The sequence below is a fragment of the Equus quagga genome, chromosome 17, assembly GCF_021613505.1.
Source record: "Equus quagga isolate Etosha38 chromosome 17, UCLA_HA_Equagga_1.0, whole genome shotgun sequence".
NCBI classification, from domain to species: domain Eukaryota; kingdom Metazoa; phylum Chordata; class Mammalia; order Perissodactyla; family Equidae; genus Equus; species Equus quagga.
In genome coordinates, this window is record NC_060283.1 from 43,981,909 (window position 1) to 44,007,267 (window position 25,359).

General features: G+C 38.7%; 1 protein-coding gene across 5 annotated transcripts in view; it reads right to left on the reverse strand.

Moving 5' to 3' along the window:
- The window catches only part of RHBDD1 (rhomboid domain containing 1), a 146,452-nt gene that overhangs the window by 79,620 nt on the left and 41,473 nt on the right, over nt 1-25,359 (reverse strand). For 3 of the 5 annotated variants that reach the window (XR_006885907.1, XM_046644952.1, XM_046644949.1), the window contains exons 2-4: nt 18,768-18,867; nt 16,722-17,229; nt 15,350-15,482 (exon numbers count right to left, since the gene is read on the reverse strand). Coding sequence is in view for 4 of the 5 variants with exons in the window: in XM_046644952.1 (XP_046500908.1) it covers nt 15,350-15,482; nt 16,722-17,154 (566 nt within the window). In the remaining variant the exon portion in view is untranslated. The remainder of the gene's footprint in view (nt 1-15,349; nt 15,483-16,721; nt 17,230-18,767; nt 18,868-25,359) is intronic. The other 2 variants (XM_046644951.1, XM_046644950.1) reach the window with 1 other exon arrangement.

The window sequence follows — 25,359 nt, forward strand, 5'->3', positions numbered from 1 at the left end:
TTGTAAATTGTCTATTCATAAGACTTTTCCAATTTGCCTGTATTTTCCTTGCAGTTAGTATTATTCATCACAAAGAACGGACCCTCTTTTTCCTAATTTATTCCTTTTTTGCCTTTTGTTTTGATTTATAATGTATTCGGATCTGGAAAAAAGAAGTGTTGCTTTTGCCTTCATTTGAGATAGTGTTCATTGTTTTTACGCTTAGAAATTTCCTCCCAACTCAAGCACTAAAAAACTTCCATCACATATTCTTAGATATTTTTCAGATGTTTCTTAAATCTTCTAAGCATAATCTATACGAAATTTTTTTTGGATTATAGTGAGGTAAAGCTCTACCTTTAGTTTCTTCCAAGTAGTCAAAAAATTCTTCAAGTACTATTTGCTAAATAATCCTTATTTTCCCCACTGATTTTTGATGTTACCTTTATTATGTTTGTGGCCTATTTTGTCCTAAGATGTAGAAAAAAATAAAGTGTGTCTGAGAATCAAGGAACTATGGTGATATAAATAATAGAAGAGACATATACTGCTAGAAATAAAACTTGTTATTTATTTGACCTGTGTGTTATAAATGACTACAAAATTAAAATGCTCTTCTCTTGAATTCAGAGGGGAACAATGTCCAGTTAAAGAGAGATAAATTAGAATCAAATTATTTTCTCTCTCATATACGCTAATGAGAAGCTAACTTTAAATGGAAGGAACATTCACGCAGGCTGCAGCCTATTCTCAGCTGGTTATCACAGAATAATTGATGTACTAATGATTTCAGTTCAGAGCACCGACTGTCTTCATTCTGCATAATTTGAACCAAACCTGAATGTAAATGGCAAACAGTCCTCTTGCCTATTTAACTCCCATGACTTTTAACTAAAAATCACTTAATATTGCAGAAGAGGAAGAGGAAAATTAGCAAATATAAAAAACTTTCTATTTAAAAACATTCCTCCTTATATTGAAATGGGAAGAATTAAGCAAATACATCAGAAATCTCCAGAGATGTGATTTATCATCTTATTAGTTGAGAGTGAATATTTAATTATATAACATTTATCCAATAGTGTCTCCTGAAAAAAAATTCCAAGCAGGCCAAAGTCCATATTCTAAATACTCTAAAGGGAAATAAATGTGCTGCACAGGGTTCATTATTGTTTTAATGAAAAAATATTAGTAAAAAAAAAATCACATCAAAATAATTGCTACATTTGGTAATTAAGTTTTCAGATTACAAAAAACACCCTTTTTCTATAAAACACATTACACAGGTCTCTTCAGTTTAATAAGATGCATTTATTGGTATCACCTTTTAACCTAGGACATACTACTTTTCTTCAACTTTTAAACAACTTTATCTTTTTAAAATAGCTTCCAGCTACTGTACATGCATACAGTAAACTCAAGTCTTGCACCTGTCATCAAATCACCAGAATTGATCATTAACAAGTCTAGTTAGTTAAGTACAGATTGGGTAGGTGCTATTATCCACACACCCAAAATTACATCACAGCAGGATGGCCAATTAGTTTCAACCTGGGTAGTGAACCTTATTCCAAACAACTCTGTGTTCAACTGGAAAAACAGCTGCTTCCTTATTTCTACCTACTGCTCTTCCCTGTTATTCTGAGCCAGCCAATAGGGTAACATAGGCCCCAAACAAACGTCTGACTAATTTAGAGACAGCAGGCATCCTCCATGCTGGTGCACTCTGGTTGGGATGGAAATTTCTCAAATCCACCTCTGTGAATGATGTGTACATTTTAATATTGAACCACAACAGGACTGTCCAGTTACAGAAGGCAATATGTGTTCATGTACCTAAATTAAAACTTGCTTAGAAATCATGCTAGTGGCTAAATACTGCTTCTGAATCACATGAGGACAAAGGAAATGAAGTTAATGCTTACATACATAGACATTTAGGAAAGATTATTTTTTAACTCTTCAGTAAAACTAAAAACAACTGCCACAGCCAAGAGGAGCTACAACAGACTGAATTTTGTCCCCACCCAAATTCATATGTGAAGCCCCAACTCTCAATGTGATGGTATTTGGAGATGGGGTCTTTGGGAGAGAATTAGGTTTAGATGAGGTTATGAGGGTGGGGCCCTCCTGGTGGCATTAGTGCCTTTAGAAGAGACATCAGAGAATAAGCTTGTCTCCCTGTCTTCTCTCTCTCTACTATGTGAAGAGATATGAGAGGGTAGCTGTCCACAGCCAGAAAGTGCATTCTCACCAGAAAATGACCATGCCAGCACCTTGATCTTGGACTCCCAGCCTCTAGAACTGTGAGAAAATAAATTCCTGTTGTTTAAGCCACACAGTTTATGATAAGTTGTTATGGCAGCCCAAGCTGACTGAGACAGGAGTCTAAGCAGATATGAAGACTAAACGTTACATGGTATCTGGATGAGATTTCTGGAACAGAAAAAGGACATTAGGTAAAAACTAGGGAAATCTGCATAAAGTATGGACTTCAGTTAATAATAATGTGTCAATATTGGCTCATTAATTGTAACAAATGCACCATACTAATGTTAAGATGTCAAAATTGGGTGAAACTGGGCATGAGTTATATGGGAGCTTTCCATACACCATAATTTTTCTGCAAATCTAAAACCATTCTAAAAACTAAAATTTATTTACAATACACAAATAAATAAAATCTATCTTTGAACTCCCCTTAAAACCACCCATCATATCATTTCTTTATTTTTAGTGTAAAAAGACTTCCTGTTCTTAGCTATGGTTTAGAATAAATCCTTGTCCATTAACATCAGCAAAAGAGAAATTCTCCATAAGCACTGTCAAGGTTACTATTTATAGAACCAAAATTGTACTGTATACAGGAGTCTCTTAGTATATGTAATCTAATAAGAAGAGCAACTTGGTCTTTAACACAACCACTCCTTAATATGGAACAATTACAGCTCCTTGAAAATATGCAGAGGACACAAACTGACAAATCACAGACAAGGAAATATGACTTACTAAAAAGGCAATGAAAAGCAGTCCCATTTTACTAATAGCAGAATTGTCAATAACAGCAATGGAATAATTTTTGCTACATATCAAATTTACAAAACACAAGAGAATATTCAGGCTGGCCAGGAAGTGGGGAAGCATGCACTTTCATATGCTGTTGGTGGACAAACCAGAACAAACTTACTGAAGGCAAGTTGGTAACATGTATGAAGAGCCATGAAAATAGTTCATACCCTTAACCCGTGATTCTATTTCTTTGAATCTACTCCAACAACATATTCTGACCTGGGAGCCAAGACTTGCAAATAATGCTCTTATAGACATCCTCACTTGAATGATTAGGTAGTAAAATTAGTATGTAAAATTAGTGAATGAAAAAATAAATTAAGGAACCACAACAGGAATCATGCGGTCATTAAAACTAAGTCTTTTGAAGAACTGTGCTAATAACAAGTTAAATGAAAAAGTAGAAAATACTATTGTATATGAGGGTAGGGGTATGTGATAGCAGAATGCTAATAGTTTTCTCCGGGTAGGCGACTATGGGTAATTTGTTTTCTTTATCATCCATTTATATATTTTCAAGTTTTCAACAATGGATATGTTCTTTCAATTAGGAGCTGAGAAATTAGGTTACACTTTCATTTAGCTACTGCTTCTTTTCAGTTTAATTATTTATGTAATTGAACCATTTTTAAAAAGAAATTGTTATACTAAATCTCTTAGAAAAGAATAACTGAGGAAAACTCGGGAGTCGGATAAAATGGTCTTTTCTGTCGTCAATGTGCCTCCTATTTAGCTCTCGGTTCTTCCTACAGTGGTCAGGGATGGGCCTAATCTCTTTGTCCAACTGTCCGAGACAGGGCTGGGTCTTTTCTCTTTCCACAAGCTTGAACTCGAGAGCCAGAGAGATGATTTATACACACCCTGTCCCCAAAGAGTCCCGATTCCAGTGGAAGGGAAAGTTTCCCGCCTCAAAATTTCTCCTTCTCATCGCATGAAATCTAACTCAAGGAGAATCATTGTTCTGGTTAAGTATTGCTCTCATCTTGAGTTCTGTTCAACTGTAAACCCTCCTGGGAGACAGACAAATTAACTAACTCTTTTATACGACTCATATAACTTTCCTTTATGGGAGCCTGTAAAGAGGGGAGGGAGGAAATGTGTAAGTGATCATCCGAGAAACGCAAAATAAAAATTTTCCCTACTTCACAAAATCTTCTCAGGACAGTCCTGGAATGTTGATTCAAACTGAACTCTTTAACAGGCTGCAAAAACATGTTTTCATGAAATAAAACCGAGGATGAGTATCAATTCTATATACATTTGTCATCTAAATTATTTGAAAAACGCAATGGTTCCAGTAGACACAAAGACAAAAGATAAGCTTGTGCAATATAAACAGAAAACCAATGCTTCAGAAAATGCTCACCTTGGAAAATAAATAAATTCTTGTATGCACACACACACACATACATATACACAAACGCACATCAAACAACTTTGTAATATCACGTTATACCTACTAAAAATGTTTTTTTTTAAATAATGAAACCCAATGCAGGCCAATTTATGCTAAAGCTGACAAAAACGACATAATAAATTGGCACAACTTCTTGAAAAACAACTTAACCCATCCTTGAAAAACATGAATTCCAGACAGCAGCCCTCTCTCCTCTCAATGAGCTCCCACAACAGTGCCCCAACCCTGAAAAGACTGCAGTTCCTCCCTGGTTCTCATCTATCAGGCCATTTTTGCTGAAGGAGCTTACTCTCCCAATCACGGGTAATTTGGGTACCTTTGGATTTACATATTTGTCACTTGCCTGTTTCTACAAACCCCCAATGTATATATGTTAACCCTATATCCATTTGGGTTTTGTTTTATTTTCTACTAAGCTGTTGGAAATACTTCTATGTTTAAAAAGTTTAGAAAGGAATGTTATACTTTCATTTGGGAAACACTTCACTTTCTCCTTTGCTCTAGATAACCCCTTCTTCTTGAATTTTCAAAGGATTTTATTAACCATAACTGAACGCCTCTTATTAGCATTTCTGGTTGAGGTGAGATCTAAATCTGTTAGCACACGTCTCCTTATACAGACAGCTGTCTTGAGAGATGGCACAGTCATTAGTAAGCCTTATGAACAAATATTCTGGAATGCTAATGGTGACCCACTAAACTGATTTCAGGACCTTTCTAATGGTTAGAACCCACAGTTGAAAACCACGGCTTTGAAGCCCTGTTACCCGATGGGTGATGATGTTATGACTCACAGTGCCACAGCGTCTCAGCACAGAGCCATCCCCAAGCCTCTAGCCTTTGCTCTCTTCTGCTTTCACTCCACTCTCTCTCCTACTCCCCAAACACTGTTCTTTGTCCTCTTTCCTTTTCCTTCTACTTTTTCCCTTTTCTTTCCATTCAACTCATTGCTGCCATTACAGCTTCTGCAGAACGAATGTCCCCAAATGTACCGGCATAAGACAACAAGCATTTTCTTAGACTCACAGATTCTGTTGAGTCAGGAATTCAGAAAGAGCACAGGGTGGGGGTGGCCCGTCTCTGCCCCACAATGTCGAGGCCGGGCTGACACATGGTTGTATCTAAAGGCCATTCACTCACACGCCACGTCCTCAGAGCACAGTGAATCAAGGAAGCTGGACTTCTTACATGGGCTCCAAGGGCAAGTGTTTCAGCTCACAAGGCAAGAAACTGCTTGCCTCAGAGGTCATGTGGCACTTCTGCTGCTGTCTACTGATTACAGCAAGTCATAAACCCACGCAATTCAGGGGTAGGTGAATTGGACCCCTCTTCCTGATGAAGTGGCAAACTTCTAAAAGAACATGAGGGACAGGAGATGGTGTGACATTCATCTTCCAAACTGTTATTCCCCAACCTCACTCCTAATTCCCAAGGCAAGGATCCAACAGTCTAGCTAGATCTGGGTCTGTAGCTAGACCCATATAGGTGACAACTGCCACTTCAGACACAACGTGTCCAAGCCGATCCCACGGTCCTTTTCTTTTATGTTCCCTATCTCAGTACGACTGGGGAAGAAAGAACTGTATGTTGCATTGAACACAAACATGCCAGACACGACTTATCACAAAATGTAAGCAGATGCAAGGAGAGAACTCACAGTAGCTTGGGAGTTTCATGCAGCCTAAGGAATTCTGTCCCATACGGAACAGAGGCAGATTTTATAGTCAATTTCTATAAGGAGAGAGACATGTAGCCATTCTCCTCTGGACAAAGAGTTGACACTTCATATTGACGGTTTTAATTAGCAATTTCAGGGGTTAGACATATTTTCGCATACTCTACTGCTTCCCTCCCTTTCCCATCTCTGACTCGTGAAGCTCCCTTGGAAAAAGCTCTACTTGTTCAGGTTCCACATCCCCAACTCTCCTTTCACACAAGCTTAGAAACCTTCAAGTGGCTAAAGAGGTAGCATGAGAGTTTAGAACAGCGATTCTCAAAGTGTGCTCCATGGACCACTGAAGGTCCCAGAGGCCCGTCCAGAGGTTCACGAGGTCAAAATTATTTTCATAACAACATTAGGCCATTATTTGCCCTTTTTTCTGTGTTGACATTTGCACTAACATTGTAAACGCAATAGTGGGGACAACTGCTGATGCCTTAGCATGAATCAAATAAATCAAGGCAGCAACACAAACAATACCAATAGTCACTGTATTCTTCACAGACAAAAAAAAAAGAAGAAATATCCTTGATAAAGCAGTAAAATTCTTAATTCTTGAAATATCAATATTAGTACACATCTTTTTAATATGCTATGTGCCAAAATGGGAAATATGCATAAAGCACTTCAGCTGTATATCAAAGTAAGATGCTTGTCTCCAGGAAAAGCACTCGTGTGGTTCTTTGAGCGGTGAGATGAATGCTGTTTTCGTGGATGATCCCCTCATGTTTACTTGAAAGAAAAACTGACAGACTACAGTTAAATAAATAGAAAATGGAACACATTTTCTCAAAAATGAACAAAGTGAGCCTTCAAAAAAAACAACTCACGATATTTATTGTCAATGACAAGATCTGAGCTTTTAAGGGAAAATGAGAATTTTGGAAAACTACTATCAGCCACAGTGAGCTTGACAGCTTCCCAATACTTCAAGACTTTTCTGATATTTGTGGTGATATTAATAAATGTGATATTTTGATATTGTATAATTAAATTTGTCAGTATTTACAAGGTCTGCATAATCAGTGAACCAATATTTCCAAATAACCAATATAGGATATCAGAAAATCACATATGGGTAAAAAATCCATTCAAAGTTTAAGACAGACCAATGGATTTTAACAGAGTACAGAAAGATCCATTGATATGGTTTCAGATTCCACACTGGAACTAACCTTTAAGAAACTACCACTTGCTGAGTTTTGGTGTAGTACAAAGAACATCCACAATTATCTGAAAAGGATATTAAAAAACTCCCTTCTACCATTTCCAAGTACACTTCTGTGTGAGACCAAATTGCCTTTCAACCAAAACGATATTCTCTCCCAAACTGCCTTTCAACCAAAACAATATTATCTCAACAGATTAACTAGAGAAGTAAATCTGGGAGTCAGTTGGTTTTTTTCTATTGTCAGATATCAAAGAGTTTTGCAAAAGCTGGTGTCTCAGCCCAAATAGTTAGGCAGAGAATTCAATCTCCTTCTGCCTTTTTGTTCTATTTAGTCCCTCAATGGATTGGAGGATGCCCATCCACAACAAGGAGGGCAATCTTCTTTACTCAGGTCACCAAGTCAAAGGCTAATCTCTTCTGGAAATATCCTCACAGACATATCCAGAAAAAATGTTTAACCAGATATCTGGGCATCTCATGGCTCAATCAAGCTGACACACAAAATTAACCACCATGCTGATATTCTTTAACTTATGAAAGCTCGTTCAACCATAAATATTTACTAAGTACCGACTATGTGTCAGGCTGATGATTAAGATACAAAGATGAGGGGCTGGCCCCGTGGCCGAGTGGTTAAGTCCGCGCGCTCCGCTGCAGGCGGCCCAGTGTTTCGTTGGTTCGAATCCTGGGCGCGGACATGGCACTGCTCATCAGACCACGCTGAGGCGGCGTCCCACATGCCACAACTAGAAGGACCCACAACGAAGAATGTACAACTATGTACTGGGGGGCTTTGGGGAGAAAAAGGAAAAAATAAAATCTTTAAAAAAAAAAAAAAAAAGATACAAAGATGAGTGACCAGCACCGTGGCGGAGTGGTTAAGTTCACGAGCTAAGCTTTGGCGGTCCAGGGTTTCGCTGGTTAGGATCCTGGGAGCGGACATGGCACCGTTCATCAGGCCATGCTGAGGCAGTGTCCCACATGCCACAACTAGAAGGACCCACAACTAAAAATATACAACTATGTACCAGGGGGCTTTGGGGAGAAAAAGGAAAAATAAAATCTTAAAAAAAAAAAAGAAAGAGACAAAGATAAATAAGAAACAGTCCCTAGTCTCAAGAAGCTCCTAGCCTAGCCTAGAGTGGGAGTCAAAAAAACACATAAACTATGATGGAGAAAGTGCTTCTGGTAGAGAAATCTACAGTAACTATGGGAGCAAAGGCAAAAAAGTAATTAACTCTGCCTGGAGGAATTAGGGGAAGAAAGACAAAACAGATATTATTTGGTTAGGATTTTGGATGATAACCAAGATTTCACAAGGAGAAAAGAATAAAGGGCATGCTACCAGGGAGAGGGACGGGAGATGCCATCCCAAAGGCCCTGACACACACGGTTGGTATTTTGAGTTTGCGTTTTCACCATCTCCTACCCATCTTTGATGGTGCGGCAGGCGGAATAATGACCCCTCAAAAGGTATCCACATCTATGAGGTTGGCCCCGTGGTCGAGTGGTTAAGTTCGCGCGCTCCGCTGCAGACAGCCCAGTGTTTCGTTGGTTCGAATCCTGTGCGCGGACATGACACTGCTCATCAAACCACGCTGAGGCAGCGTCCCACATGCCACAACTAGAAGGACCCACAACACAGGATATACAACTATGTACCGGGGGGCTTTGTGGAGAAAAAGAAAAAAAATAAAATATTAAAAAAAAAAAAGGTATCCACATCCTAATCTCTGGAACCGGTTTACCTTATATGGCGAGGACTTTAAGTGTGGTTAAGTTCAGGATCTTGAGATGGGGCAATCATCCTGGATTACCAAGGTAAATTCTAACTGTAATCACTAGTGTCCTGATAAGAAGGAGGCAGAGGAAGATCTGACACAGATAGGAGAAGGCAATGTGACCTCGGAGACCCTGGGGTGATGCGGCCACAAGCCAAGGAATATTGGCAGCCACCAAAAGGTGGAAGAGGTAAGCAATGGATTTCCCCCCAGAGCCTCCAAAAGGAGCCCACTCCTGTCAACAGCTTGATTTCAACTCAGTGATACAGATTTTGGACATTTAGCTTAAAATTGTGAAAGAAAAGATTTGTGTTGTTTTAAGTCACCAAGTTTACGGTAATTTGTTACAGCAGCAATGAGAAACCAATAGATGCTCTCTGCTATCTGCCTCTAGTATCATTTCCTAACACTTAAGGAGGACTCTGGAATAAGCCCACAGTCTTCATCTCTACCCTACCTCCTACAATCATCCTGGGCAATTTCACTGCCCATGCAGATAATCCATCCAACTCCTAAACCTCACAACCTCTTAACTCCTTGACTCCAGTGACCTTCGCTTCCGCCATTCCTCAGTCTCATATCACCACAGACATGCTCTGGACCATGTCACCAGTAAAACAAATCCTGTCCTCTGATCACCAATTCCTATTCTCATGGCTCTCTCAGTTTTCAAACTTGACAGAATCTTCTCTCTCTTAATCCCTCCATTTGCCCACCATCTCTAGGCCTCTTTGTTTCATTTCTTTCCCTTCCCTATAGTCATTATCGGGACAACCCTCTCAACAGAAGCTACAGGTGAATTTGACGAGAAACTCATGAAACCTGTCAGAGGTACTTTAGAGTCACGGGAGGGGTCCCAGCAACATGTTCACATGGTTATATGTTTTTGTAAAATTTGTGAAAGTGAGATATCTTAACTTCATTGGTTAAAACTATCTCTTTTCATTCCAACTTCCTCTCTGTCATACTTCCTCCTGTAGCAGGCGGCACTGGAGTGGCCAAAGACATTTTTGGGATTCAACTAAAGGGAAGCTGAGTTGAAGACACATTTAGTTTGGTCCCAGTAGGGTATTTATATGGCTCACGGTCATTTCAGTGCATAGTCAAGTCACTAGTAGTGGCAGTCAAGTCACTACTAGACACTGCAGTATACAAATGGCTTCCAGAAATACTCTTAATACCCACTTTGCAACCTGAACCAGGACTGTAACAGGAGGCACAAGAGTAGCACTCTCAAGCGTCCTAAGGCTTAGACAGTATAGTCATCGCGCTGGAGTCAGAACCAAGTGCCTGCAAAATTCTTCTAATGACCAAGCATGTAAAATTGTAAGTAGAGGATTCAGTTCTCATTGATACATAGTGAAAACAGAAAGTAAACAGAAGTTCTCCCGTCAAGAATATACTCAATAGTGCAATGTATGCAATTATAAATACACAATCTGTTTTCCTTTTTTTTGAGAATCCTGCAAAATAAACTTTTATCAGAATTCTTACGTTTATAGCTTTCAAACAAAAATATTCTCAAATCATAGCAAAAGCTATAAACAGAGTAATGAATAGGTTCTTGGATTTCTGGTAATCCAATTAATGAAAGGGAGTGAATCACAGAGTGAATTATAAGAACATTAGAAAAGTAGTTAAATTTCCTGCTGATTCAGCACAAAGGATTGAGATCAGTGAAGAAAACATAAATCTCACACTATGCCACTAAAGATCATTGACGACAATCAAATCAACTCAAAGAACATTTGATATCAGTCACCACACAAGAAAACTTGAAAAGCCCTGAAATTTTACAGCTTTTTATGCAAAGACACTTTGATAGAGGTTTTCCCAAATCAGACAACAATTCTAAAAATTTACCCAATACGTTGTGAAAGAAGCTCTTTTAAACTTTCAATAATAAAAAATTAATTTTGATGCACCATGCTGTTCTCTCTACAAAAATGCTATTGCTGAATTATTGTAATATGAAGAAGAGATCACAAAGAATGCAGCAAAACCCGTGCGGAAAAATATAGAAGCGTACCACGGAGTTCATATAATATGTTATTTTTATGGATTTTGTAATGTTTATAGTATTTGTCAGTTCTTAAAAATGTGTAAATTGTTGTACTTTCTTTTCTCATTTAAAATTTCTACTTTTGTTTCCCTTTTTTTTTCCTTAAAAAGGACCCTCAAAACTGAATAAGCTTCAAGTCCACAAAACTGAGATCTGCCCTTGACAAAACACTCATCTTCCTCAATTCCCAACCTCCACCCTGGATTAACCCCATCTAATACATGTAGAAGGAATCACAGAATCAGAAAACCATCCTTCACAATGCCCCTGGAAATCACCAATGCAGACAAGGACCACCATTGATATTTACTAATCCCTTACAAGGGGAATGGTTATTGGAAACAAGCTATCTGCATGACGTCCAAATACTACACCACAGATTGCTCGCCAAATGCAAAGGAACAGATGTAGCCTTACAGTAGAGACTACCTTAGTCAAGTGATTAAACTTAGAATTTCTAAGGGAGGGACAGTCTGGCATTATGTCCTTCCTGATGTGACGCAATGTGGAGCGTACAGCATCTATGAAGTATTCTTGCCAAAAAAACCAGTTTAATCTGAATGTAATTAAGCCTTTAGACCTCACTTCCAGTTTACAGAAATGCAGAGTCAAGAGGGACAAGTTAAATAACCCTATAAGGAAACAAGCAGAGAAATCGAGAACATGGGACAGTCTACATAACAAGAGTCTCTTCACAGTTTTTCCATGACACTTATTTTTCACTGTCACGGAAAGATAAAAAGGTAGAAGGACTGCCTTAGAGTAAAAGGAAACAAAGAAATATAATGATCAAATGCACTGTGTGAACCTTGACTGTATCCTGGTCCTCTCTCATCCCTCCTCCCCAAAATACCAGTTACAAAAGACATTTGGAAAACTGAGGAAATCTTAATATGGACCAATTACTAGACAACACTGGGGATTTACTGTTAATTTTCTCTGTATGACAGCAGTAATGTGGTTATGTAAAAGAATATCTGTATTTCTAGGAGATGCACACTGAAGTTGTTAGGGGTAAAGTTATCATGAAGTTTGAACTTACTTTCAAATGATTCAGCAACATTTCTTTATGTTTGAAAATTTTTACAATTAAAAAATTGGTAAAAGTGAAAAATACATTAAATCTATTTTTCTCTCATTTAGTCAATCTCATCAAGAAGTTTTTAGTAAGGTCAAAGTAATTACTCTCCTCAGACATTAGCAATAAAGCAGCATGCAAAGCTGAGGGGCTAACGTTCTCAGAACCGCTGTATTGCACTCAAGAATCTCCTAGGACCCAAGTGCCGTTGTCGTCTGCTTAATTCGTGTTCAAGAGTAGCTCACGGGAAGTTTTAGACTGCTGTCATTCAGGATGAAAAAGTCAAGTAGGAACAAGGGGCAGAGATAGAGAGAACTCAAGCAAACAAAATTAAATAAAAGCTGATTTATTGTATTCATTTTAGGAAGAAAAAGAAATCACGCATTCAGGACATTATACACTTCCAATGATTTATCTCATAATAAAAATAATGAGTTAAGTACTTGATCGTTTATAAAGCATCTTTACATGGATTACATTTTGAGTCCTTAACATTGACATGAAACAGAGAAGGTAAGTAATATTCCCATTTTACGGATAAGGAAAATGAGTCTCAGAGAGGCTGTGTGATTTGCCTGAGGGCCTACAGGTAGCATGAGCCCAGGTCACTTTCCCATGTGACCACTGTCCTCTAGCGTGGTCATCGAGTGGCTGTCTTACTCTGGGTAACGTTCATTTCTCTGAGCTTCAGTTTTGGGACTAAATAGCCTCAGGCTCATATGAGAATCTGCAGAGGTTCATAATTCAGGGTAGAAAAACACTTGACATCAGATTCCCCTTCCTTCCATGAAGAGAAGAGCCCAGTCTATGAGGAGGTGGCCTCCCGAAGTAGCCTGCGCACATCCTTCCTGTGCCACCTCAGGTGCAGGGACACTTCTTCAAATCCAATCACCTTCCAGGGTCCCAGGACATGCAGGGAAATGACAAACCCATGCGAGGCAAAGCAATCACTGAAACAAAGTGCACACGGGTACCGTGCAAAGTAAAAGGAGCAGCAAATAAGTGTGATTACTTTACTCCACGGGTCAAGTCCACACCCCTCACAATGCCTAACGGCTGGCTGTTTGGAGTGGCTTCCCTCCATAAAACTCCGTAACTAGGGGAAATTGCTAATTCCATGGCTTTCATAAAACACAGAGGTCCACCAAATGTTTGCTTGGCAGACATTTTTTTCTCCCAAAGGGCAGCTCATTAAGTCTGACAATAAAGCAGGCTTTGTTCTAAAGATTTACAGTGTTTTCCCAATGAAAATTCTAATTGACAACCACCAGGAGAATAACAATGCAGAGCAAAGAGAGCTCTGGTTTCTCCCATTCTTCCAAGATCCATCTCAAAGAGGCACTCACTTCTTAGGTTTCCTGGACCAGTGTTTCACTGGGTCTTTATTTGGACACATGCATAAGTAGATGGTTGGATATTAGAAGTTTATCATTCAAAGCACTCAAATCTTAAAAACCAAGAGATTTATTCTTTCAAAGATAAGAAACTTCATTTAATTTGTAGGTCCCTCCAGGCAGAATAAGTATATTACATAAAAATGCAACCATGCCTTTGCCATGTAAAGGGGGGCACCCTACAAAAAATAAAATGCTTGATGAAAGTCTTCAGAAGTAGTTGCATGAGAATATTAAAGGCACTGCTATTCAATGGACTCATTATAGGATAAAAGTTCAAGTACCAGAGGGAGTGATTTTCATATGAATGTTGGGTGTTGCCAGCACACACAAGCGTCCCTCATCTACACAGAGGACCAAGTCAGGGAGCTGTGAGTGACAAGGTATAGAGAGGGCTGTTCAGATAAGGGACAGACATTACTGGACCCTTTTTCAAAGAAAACTTTGAAGATTTTGTTAGGCTTTCTTCGTGGAACTGTCACAAGATAACAATACATTTGCAAATGAGTGGTGTTCAGTGGCCACATGACTGCCTTTTAGAGACCAGCTGGCAATGGCTGCCCGTGATGGGAAATTAGCATCAAAGAAGGCCTCAAGGTTACTGGGTTGACATACAGCCCAAGGAGAATATTCTCAAATGAAGTACGACACCCAACACAGTCACCCAAACCAAAAGTGAAATAAAAACTCCTGTCTGAAAAGAACAGCAGCAAAAAAAAATCCTCCTTACTTCTTCCTGAATCTTCCTGAATATCCTTCTTCTCCAAACGGTGTCCAGGTCCCCACAGTAAAAATAACAAATCATGTGCTTCCAGTTGCATTATAAGATTATGAGAAGTGAAGCTGGTAGAAGTGGGAAAATAACACAATTCACCTTCCTTTTTCTAAACAGAAAACAGAGAAAGGAACTAAAGTAGGAAAGCACAGCAGCCCAGGCAGGAGCACCAGACCAAGAGTCAGGAGGCCCAAATCCTTACTAGTCTAGCGTCTATCATGAGAGCTATTTTGGCCAGTCCCCTAACCTCCTGAATTGTTGTCCTCATCTATAAAGGAAAGGAGTTATCTAGATCAGTGGTTCTCAAACTGTGTTCCCTTGGGGCCCTAGGGTTCTGTGGGGGGTGCCTCTAAGGCAACCACAGTGAAATGGAGCTAAGGCGAAAGGAATGGGGTCCCATGCTTCCTCTCAACCCAAAACAGTTCAGACTCAATCCACTTTGTATATCGAGGTTGTGAGTAAAGAGTTTTTGTTTAAAGAGTTCTATTACCAAGATAATTCATGGCTAAATTTAAAGCCTTGGACCAATATACCTTGTGATTTTTTATCTTAATAATTAAGCGGTTTCCATGTGCCTCTTTGGATTATTGTTATCAGAATTAATTAATTGATAAGCTGGTTAATATTGATCCTCAAATCTGTATGTCAGGTTCTCTTATTTCTACTTGAAAGGTGAGGAACTGAAACTCAGATAAGACAAGTACATCAAAATCACACAAATATGTAGCTGACAGGATTCAAACTCAGGAACATCTGACACTAAAACCATTAAGCTCAGTTCTGTGCTTATAGTTAAAGAATAAACTTCACTGTAAAAAACAATTGGCTACCTCGTTATTATTGCAATCTTTCTCCACGGAACATCAGGTTCTTCATTTGTATTCCCTGAGAGTAAACACTTACCCTGGCGAGATGAAATGAATAGCCACAAGTTCTGCCCAACAAGCAAATTTGTTGGGTACAGGAAAGCCCAAAACGTTGACAAAGCCTCCAGGGCAATAATGGTTGTTAAGAACTTTCAAAGCAAACAAAACTCCTAGAAGAGAATAAAGAGCGTACAAATGTCAACAACCCAAATGTGGAGATAATCAACATTTGCAAAGAAAACTAATTGAAAGTGAAAATGATTCTTTGACCACATCCAAGTTTTTGCTTTGAAACATACTCTATTCCTTACAACAAGTCAACCCAGCATTCGGTACAAAAACAATGTTCAAGCCAAACATTCCTTTGATGTTTCTTAACACAGAAGTTCAAACTGACTTTTATGCTATTAAATATATAACATATAACATGGGAATAAAACACCAGCAATGGTAGTAAATGCCACTGAATTGGCCACTTCAGAATTGTTAATTTTATGCTATATGGTTTTTAACTCAATAAAATAAATACCAGTACTGTGTATTTTTCTACCCTCTATGGAAATACATGTTGAAGACAGGGCATATTTCCTTTCTTCTCCCATGATCATATGTATGAGGATGCATTTTACAGGGATGACAGGGAAAGTTGAGGAAAGGGTTAGATTTCCTTCTATTTCAGGACTATTTCCCTCATCCTCTTCACATTCTAATTTTTCAAACACCTAGTTTAAGTCCTGATGGCAATTTCAGTCCTATGAGACATATGTAAAAAAGAACTAGTGATGGGGAATAGTGAGAGACAATGCAACACGTGGTTAAAGTTATATAGACTGGGCACAAGGCCCAGCTCGACCACTTACTAGATGTGTAACCTTCAGTAAGTTGCCTTACCTCTTTGAGTCTTAGCTTCCTCATCATCTACAAAATCAAGACAATGTCCCCTCCCTACGGACCTGTTATATGAATTAAATAGCATGAGCTATGTAGAATGATGATCACAGCTCCTAAAACATGGTGAGCATGCCACGGGAGGGTGTGGTGCATTTATTTTAATGAAGTTATTGACAGGCATACTCATCTTGTTAGAGAACTCCCCATCACAAATACACCTGTGGGTCTCTCTGCAGCCCTACCATGATGGAGCTTGTGCATCTTTCCCAGTACTACATCTCCTACAAAACTACCTTTGAGCAGACCCTAGTCTAAACTGTCCAAGGGTGAATGATGCTGCATAATGTGGAACAGCAAAATTTACGTCCCCCCTGTACTCCAATAGGCCTCCTCTCCAAAATCCAAGCCCCAGCAGCCCTTAACCACTCAGAATTCAGTTCCCTCACCAACTAGGGACCCATTCTTCATAAGATGACAGTGGCTACACCTCCATTACTGTCTTCAGCATGCCGCCTTACCTGAGAAACCTACAGCACAGTTCCTTCTGAAGTCAGGTTCATCCATAAATTCTGCAAGAGCAAATTCCAAGAACAGGTACACCACCCCAGTGAGTAGGGAGAATGTGATGATGATGTAGGCAAACCATTTACTTCCTAGTCTTCTTTCCAGATTTATTCCTTTCCATAGCATGGATGCCATATTGAAATACAAATGCCAGTCGTCTGCATGGTGGAACGGGGAGAGCAGTAAGCGCTGCCAGTCTTTTTGCTGGTAACACTTCTCCACGCTAAGGCAGGAGTTATACAGCGACTTCAGAGGATTCAAGAAGAGCCAGATGTTGAGAGCCAAAGTTGCTAGGGTGACAGGTGGAATATTGTTGATCCCAACATGGAAGATTTGAGAAAGGAGCAGAATAAGCCCAGTATTAATTCCTCTTGATCTCCGCTGCATGGTTAGATATCAACCCAGTGAGAGGAAAACGTGGTCAGGTTTTAGGAATCTAGGGAGGTTTACAGACGGCTGAACCTAAAACATAAAATAAAATGCACATGAAACTCCAGCAATTAAGATTAAATTAACACAGTGATAAGACACACTCACTTAAAGATGAGTTTACATTATGTATATCCCACCTCCTCTAACAGAAACACTTATTTTCAGTGTCTTCCAGAGTAAGATCCAGGACACGGGCTGACATCCTTCCTTAATTTTACATTCTAAAACAGAAATTTTATTCCAAATCCCAATGAACCAGTTAATGGATGGGTATGCTTTCTCTGACAAATATGCCATGAAAATATGACTCATCTTCCTTATAAACAAACTTGTAACCTAATAAAAAACTTACAAAGATAGTGTGCAAATATGTAATAATGATTTCTACTCAGACTACTGGTCAGGATTCTCTATCCCCTTCATTTTTTTAAAGAAATATTTGATTTTGATATATTAAATAGTCTGCTTCAAAGTTTTTAAACATCAACAAGCAAGTTTTAAAATGCAAGTATATATTATCTTCTCTTCCACGTTGCCAGATATCAAATGCTGGAATGCTTTATTTTAACAAAAACTTCAGCTTTTATAAGATATCTACTATGTGCCAAATCCTGGATTGAAAGGCAGTCCGTGTTTAAGGAGCTCACTTTCTAGTAAGAAGTAAACCAACAACTGCCACACAATGTTCTAAATGCAGTGACAGAGGCACACAATTCAGCCTCAGGGGGTAATATGACTATGATCTTAAAGGGTGAAATTGGAGTTAGAGACGAAGAAGAGTTCCAGGTTCAGCAGTCTGCTTCTCCACGCCCTGAGGCTTGGCTGGCCCTGTGGCTTGCTTTGGCTGACAGAATGCAGAGGAAGGCACGCTATAGGAGTTTTGAATCTAGGCCTCAAGATGATTTGCAGTCTTTTGCTCTCTCTTAAAACCTTCCCAAGCAACCATGTGCACAAGTCCTGGCCAACCTACCGGATGAAAGACACATGCTCCAGTCATCCTGATGGTCCTGGCCACTGGCTGGCTAATGCCCCAGAAGCAAAGCTGTCTAACTCACCAGCAGCTCACAGATGCATGAGTGAGTCCAGCTGAGCCCAGCCTAATTTGTTGACCCATAGAACAGTGAGCTAAATAAATGATACTTTACTTCACCAAGTTTTGGAGTGTTTTGTTATGCAGCAATTGCTAACCAATACAGAAAGCATGTGCTTTGGTGAGGGACTGGTTTATGCTCATGGGAAGGTGCTAGTAAAGAAAGAGAGGAAGAAAAAGCCAGAGAGTAAAGATGCAAGATATAAACAAAAAGAATGACGTCCTTAGAGGGAAGAGCCTTTCCATCATAACGTGAAGGAAGAAGAAAAATGTCAGGTGCAGATATGGATAAGCAGGCAGATTGGGGGACAGGACGCTGAAAAAGTGTACATCTAGTGGTTCTGTCTCCTCTGTGGTGCTGTCATGGCTCCCATCCAAACAGGTAACTCACTCTGATACCCTAAACCTTCTCATTCAGACAGCACATTTGAAAGTACATGGGCTTTGGAGTAAAAAAGGGCAGAATTTTCCTACTTACCAGTCCTGTGATCTAGGCAAATTACTTAAACTGTCTGAAATTCAACTTCTTCACTTTAAATTAGGAATAATACCTCCTTCCCAGGATTACTGTAACATGTCTGAAATAAAGGAGATGCTGAATAAATGGTAGCTACTTTTTTCATAACTATTAGGTAATCTCACTTATGTGAAAAATCCTTTGCAAATGGTAGCATCTTAATAGGGCTCAAAGGTACTCCTCATCCTCCCATATGGATTCTGATCAACATCACACCCAGAAGAAAGGGTCAAGAAAGAATTATACATACATATATGGGTGTCTGTATATATTTCCTCACTATTAGCACAAACAAGTTTCTATATTGCCGTGGGCTTATTATTGCAGCTCTGTAGCATTCTCAGAAACTAGAGAATTTAATGAAATTTCAACTGAAAAGCTCCCAAGTAATTTTGGAAAAATGGTCTCTCTTTTTCACATTGCCGTTCAAGTCAGTTTTCAATTCTCCAACTACTATGACTTTCTTGCAATTCTCTTAAATAATCATGTATAGCAAACATGATTGCCTATAATAGGAGCAAAAGAATAATCAGTTTACATGAAATCACAAACTAAACCCTTCAGTATCAGTACAGTGTCCTAGGACGCCAGGCCATGCACAGCAGAAAATCAAAACTAACTACGTCTTTGCTTAAGAAAACGTTCCCCCTCGATTGGAATCATTAGTGATGAAGAGTATAAACAAAAGGATAGCGGAATTTCCCCAGTCTAAGTTCACACTGTGTACCCCGGCTCATATTGCACTTGCTTGACTTCTGTCCAAACCCAAAGGTCCCTTTCCATTTGCCTGCCTGCTCTCACCTCTCAGCTCTCTCTCCCACTGCTGACTGCTCTGCTTCGCTGGGACACGGTGCTGTCCTGTGGCTTCACCCCCTCCTTCAATTTCCTTTCCTCTGCTTTTCACTTTTCATCTATCCTTACTCTCTTTTTCACTTACTCATGGAATTCCACCCTCATGGTCTCCATAATTCTTCTCATCAGGATGATTCCCAAATTTATGTTTTTCAGCCTTGATTTCTCAGTAGCCTTCAGGGACATAATCTTATAGGAAGAACAGAGTCTGCCTGACCTCTTGGCTTCTGAAGACTGAATTGTCCCTCATCTCACAGACTGACTATTCAGCCATTCCTTCTTTCACTCGTTTATTTAACAAATATCAAGTGCCAAATGCATGCCAGTCCCTGTGCCAGGCTTTAGAGATAAATCAAAGAACAAAACACTTACAATCCCAGCCCCTAAATGGCTCATTTCTATTTATTGATGGAAATAATAATATTGGCTACAGAAAGTCAAAAGATGAATAAAATGACGTGGCTCAAATTCTCAACAAATGTATACTTAATGCGAAGGCAGATATAACCATGGCCAACGTGAGAAGTGCATAATCTCTGTTGTTCTTCACTTTTGCAAACAAAGGCCACTGGTGCACAGATGTAGGTAGAACATAAGTTTTGAGTCTTAAGTAGCAAAGACAAATGGGCACTATTTCATACCAACTCTAGCCCAGTTTCCTTCCTACTAAGTTATCAAGTCAACCACTCAAGGTGAGGGATGCCTTCTGTAGCAATGTAACTTAAAAAATCCACCTGGTCCATGTGAACATCAGCTTTGTAATTTGACCTTGTGGGCCAGGCAGGCACAGCTCTAGGAACACCAAAGAGAACACAATAAGCAAGCAGTGACTATAAGATGAATATTGTTTTGTCCTGCCCACCAAATACACAGAAACTTTTAGACTGCTGAGCTGTAAGAGAGACCACAGAAGTATGATCAATTATGGCTACTTCTCCATGAACTGAAAATCAGTATAACGTGTTTGGTTTTGGAAGTGATTTATTTACTCTAACTTGTAACCAGACTAGAAAGCAGTTATCACAGCTCAAGGAAGAACAGGCTAGTCCCTGCACTCCTCCGCCTCATAAACACATCCTACCCCCACTCAGCATGCCCCACACTGAACGCTGGACTGTCCCTTCTAGTTCTGCTCCTCCTCTTGTGTTCCCCCTCTCAGGACACGGAATCTCCAGCTACCCAGTTGTTCAAGTCAGAGATGCAGAAAACATCCTTGACACGTCCTTCACCCTTGTCACCCCACTATACCAAAATCCCACCCATCAGGTTTTGTTAATTCTTTTTCCAGTTTGTTATCAGTCTTCTTCTTTCTAGCTCTAGGGCCACTACTCTGGTCTCAGCCACCATCATAACTTACCTTGATTACAACAAACTCCCTAACTGGATTCTCTCTTCTCCTCTTATACCCACCAACCACTGTCCACCACTGCTTAGGTTAATCTTTATAAAAGTGAAGTTGGATTCCCCTGCAGTAAGCCTTCAATGGCTTATCGTTACAGCTGGAGTAAAGTCCAAAAACCCTTTACCATAACTAAATGCTTGCAATTACCAGTGCCCTGTCCACCTCTCTGGTCTCACCTCACATTGGTCTCTGCCGTGGTCACTATGGTCCAGCCACACAGGTGCTCCCACATTACAAGCTCCATGATAACAGCATAAATGGCTGAGGGCAGAATTACCTTGTCCATTTTGCTCACCACTGAACACCCAGAGCCTAGCACAGCGACTGACTTATAGTAAGTGCTTAAGAAGTATTTTCCCAGTGACTCAAGATGAGTGTTTTTTAATGTATCTACATTATACAATAAATGGGATTGACTGAAAAGCTCTGAATACCTACAATACGTTCATCTCTAAGTAATTGTCCTGCAACCGTAACAACCTTCCCCATAGCAATATACATATTATTCCACTTACTATTTTTAGTTCTAGAACACTGTTTATACCATTTATCTCAACTTTACAGAAATAAACCTCTGATCCATTTAAATTGTATTAATAGGTTGCATTGCCAGAACTATTTGCAAAAGAAAATGGCATTTTAATTATGTAGTAATACACACCAGACAGCACTATATCAAGGTTCTGACAGAGAAAAATGGAAGACTTTTTGAAATATTGATAGGAAAATTAGCCATATTTACTTTTAATGAGAAATTAAAAATTAAACAGGTATGTAATAAGAAAAACTAAGTGGCTAGAAAAACAAAAGAAACTGAACTCATAACTTGGGAAACCAAAGTGTCTCATGGGGGAGAGAATGGAGTTTTATAAAAAGGGAGAAGAAACTAATTACAATGATTTTCATTTCTACTTACAAAGCAGAAAATATTTCATCATTATCATTTACCACAGAGGTATATATCTCAATTTTCAGTTTAAATGTTCAAGAAGAATTCAGACCATTACATTGCAAGAATATACACCAGTTATAAATTATAGTCCCAATTTGGAATCTGATAGTAACCAAATTGATTTCACAAGAAAGAAAGAAACTACAATCTTAATGGGAGTAATCGCATGCTATTCTGAAAACAGTCTTCCATGTCATTAAAAGTGCAAGAAATCTTAAAATTATTCACTGAGATCATTTTAAATTGTGAGGTTTTTCTTTAAGACTCAAGAAAAAGTTTATTGCTACATATTTGAGGGAGATTAATGCCATGTCATTGCTACTGTTTTCATGCCTTTGCTAAATTTCTTTTAGCAGTTCTATATATATTAAGTATATTCTCTAAAAATATCATAGGAGAGAATGTAGGTTTATTCAAGTCATCTGGCAAGTATTTATCAAAGGCCTACTATCAGTCAGGTTCAGTACTTTGCTGATGCCTGACTTTCCAGATGCTTAAGCTTTGGTTTTTTGAAATGGAGATATAATTCACAAACATAAAATTCACTCTCATAAAGTGTACAATTTAGTAGTTTTTAGAATATTCACAAGGTTGTTAAATCATCACCACTATCTAATTCCAGAACATTTTCATTACCCCAAAATGAAACCCTGTACCCGTTAGCAGTCAATCTCTGATCTCCCCTCCCTCCAGTGCCTGGCAGTCACTAACGTATTCTCTATCTCTTTAGGTTTGCCTATTCTGAACACTTCATACAAATGGAGTCATACAATATGTAGCCTGTCGTGTCTGGCTTCTTTCACTTAGAATAATGTTTTCAAGGTTCATCTATGTTGTAGCAAGTATCAACACTTAGCTCCTTTTTATGGCTGAATAATAATTCATTGTATAGATATATCACATTGTGCTAATCAATTCATCAGTTGCTGGACATTCGGGCTATTACTCCTTTTTGGCTATAATGAATAATGCTACTATGAACATTCAGGGACAATTTTTCTTTTGTAGGAACATACGTTTTCAGTTCTCTAGGGCATATACCTAGGAGTAGAACTGCTGGGTCACATGGTGACTCTATGTTTAACTTTTTGAGGAACTGCCAGACTGTCTTCCAAATTTCTGCACCATTTTACATTCCCTCCAGCAGTGTATGAGGGTTCCAATTTCTCCACATCGTCAACAACACTTGTTTTTATCCATCTTTTTTACTATAGCCATCCTAGTGGATGTGAAGGTGTACTGAGCTACATTTCCCTAATGACTAACGATGTTGAACAAATGCTTAAATTTTCATTGCTTAAAACGTAATATTAACACATATTCACAGGTACACATAACCACACAGACAAACACACATACACTCCCACTCTCTCTTTACAAGAAATCATTTAACAAGCTCAGGTCAAAAGAAAGCTTCAGGAAAAAAGTCAAAGCCACAAAGAGATCATCCTGGTTAAACTGAAAGGATTTTAGCCTCACCGTGCCCTGCAATGTGATGTGCTGAAAGTGAATGCCAATGTAGCTCAAGAGCAGGGGCAGCGGCTCAGGCCAACACATTTGACTATAAATACCGTAAAATCATTTTGAAAGAAACAGAGGGTTAGTACGCTTTATTGCTTCAAACAAAGCAAAAATGCTATGGGAACATCTGATTGTTTAAGCTAAACATAAAAACTTCCTCTGCTTTGTAAATTATAAGAGTTGGACAACAAATTAGTGCTTCATAAATACCATACTAACTTGGTCAAAACATACACAAGATGCTAGATGCATTTTTTTCTCTCTGATTCTGTTTCAGTACAGTCTACTTTTTCTAGGAACGAACTGAACTGGACCATTTCTTCTCTCCTGTAAGTCTCTGAGGAATCTTATCATTCATGACTTTTTTAATCCAAACATAAGAAACTGTTTTCTCTACTTGTTACTATAGGGCCAACTTTTTAGCCCAGCACAATAACAATAAACTTACTTGTTCTTCCAATTAAACTTCTTAGCATAATTTTGTTTTTCCTAAAAGGTATTACCTTCCTTATGCCCCAAGCGAACACAATTACAAAATGCAGATTTTCAAGATATTTTTGAAAATAAGAAAATGGTATAGTATAACATGTATTTGCAATTAGTGAAAAAGGAGAATTTATTAACTGAATACTTGCAAGTAATTTGTTTCCTCTTTTCAAATACATGAATGCATTTCAGAAAGCTTATATAGCTTACGCAACACATAGCTGTTAAATGCAATACACAGCTGTATGAATAATATGAAAATTACACTTTTAAAACAATATTTAAATATTAAATGTAATAGCAGATGGTATGGCTTCACATCATTACACTGTGCTCAATTTACCAGAATGCATATCTACCTGAGCTGATTAGTAAAAGGGGAGTCCTGGGGTACAGTGTAGAATCTTTGTGAGAGTACCACGGTCATTTGATGACAAGCTGCACATAAACGACAAATTCTTCTGACCATATAAATCTGTTAAATGGCTTCCTGAGCTACATTAATGATAAAATCAAAGAGAATCAGAGTAGGGCTCTCTGTTTTCTTATTTCACATTAAAGGCAGAGAGATACAAAGAAATGAAGACAATCAAATGAATGAAAACTGACTTCATGAATAAAAAATGAAAACTGTAATCAAATTATACCAAGAAGGTAATGGGAATCTACTCTTTATGAATATTGTGACACTCTCAGTAATTAAATTCCAGTATCTATTCATGGAAATATCTACAACTTGGACTATGTTCCGGAAGAAATTGGGAATTGAGAGCATTTTCCCCTTTTGAGGGCTGCTGAGACTTTCATTTACATGATGTTTCTCCAACCTCAAACATTTCATCACTACAACCGCATAAGAAATTGGCTCATCTGGCCCTATTCTACCATTAGATGATCTCCCTAATGATAACTGGCTAAATCTTTCTTATTTTAAGCTACCAGACAGAAAGTTTTAAGAAACAAGAGCTCCTCCTTCCTTTTTCCCTTCATATACCATCTCTCCAAATGAAAACAAATACACAATTTCCCATACCTTAGTGGGACAACGTCCAACTGTCTTTTATAATAACCTGCCTGAAGCATCAATGCCAATCATACGGAAGGCAGAAAACCTGACTTCTGAGGAGTTAGAATTTAAGACCACGAAAACGACATAAGAAGTAACAGAATGTTCCAGACAAATAAGCAACCATTAATAAGGGCAAATGCTATGTGGTGACAGACCCTTCCAAAGGTCAGGGCCTTATCACCTGAAACACTTCACCCAAGCCCCTTATACAATATCTGACTCAGTTTGCTTAAAATTCAATTTCATCATGTTATCCCCTGCCCCCAATCCA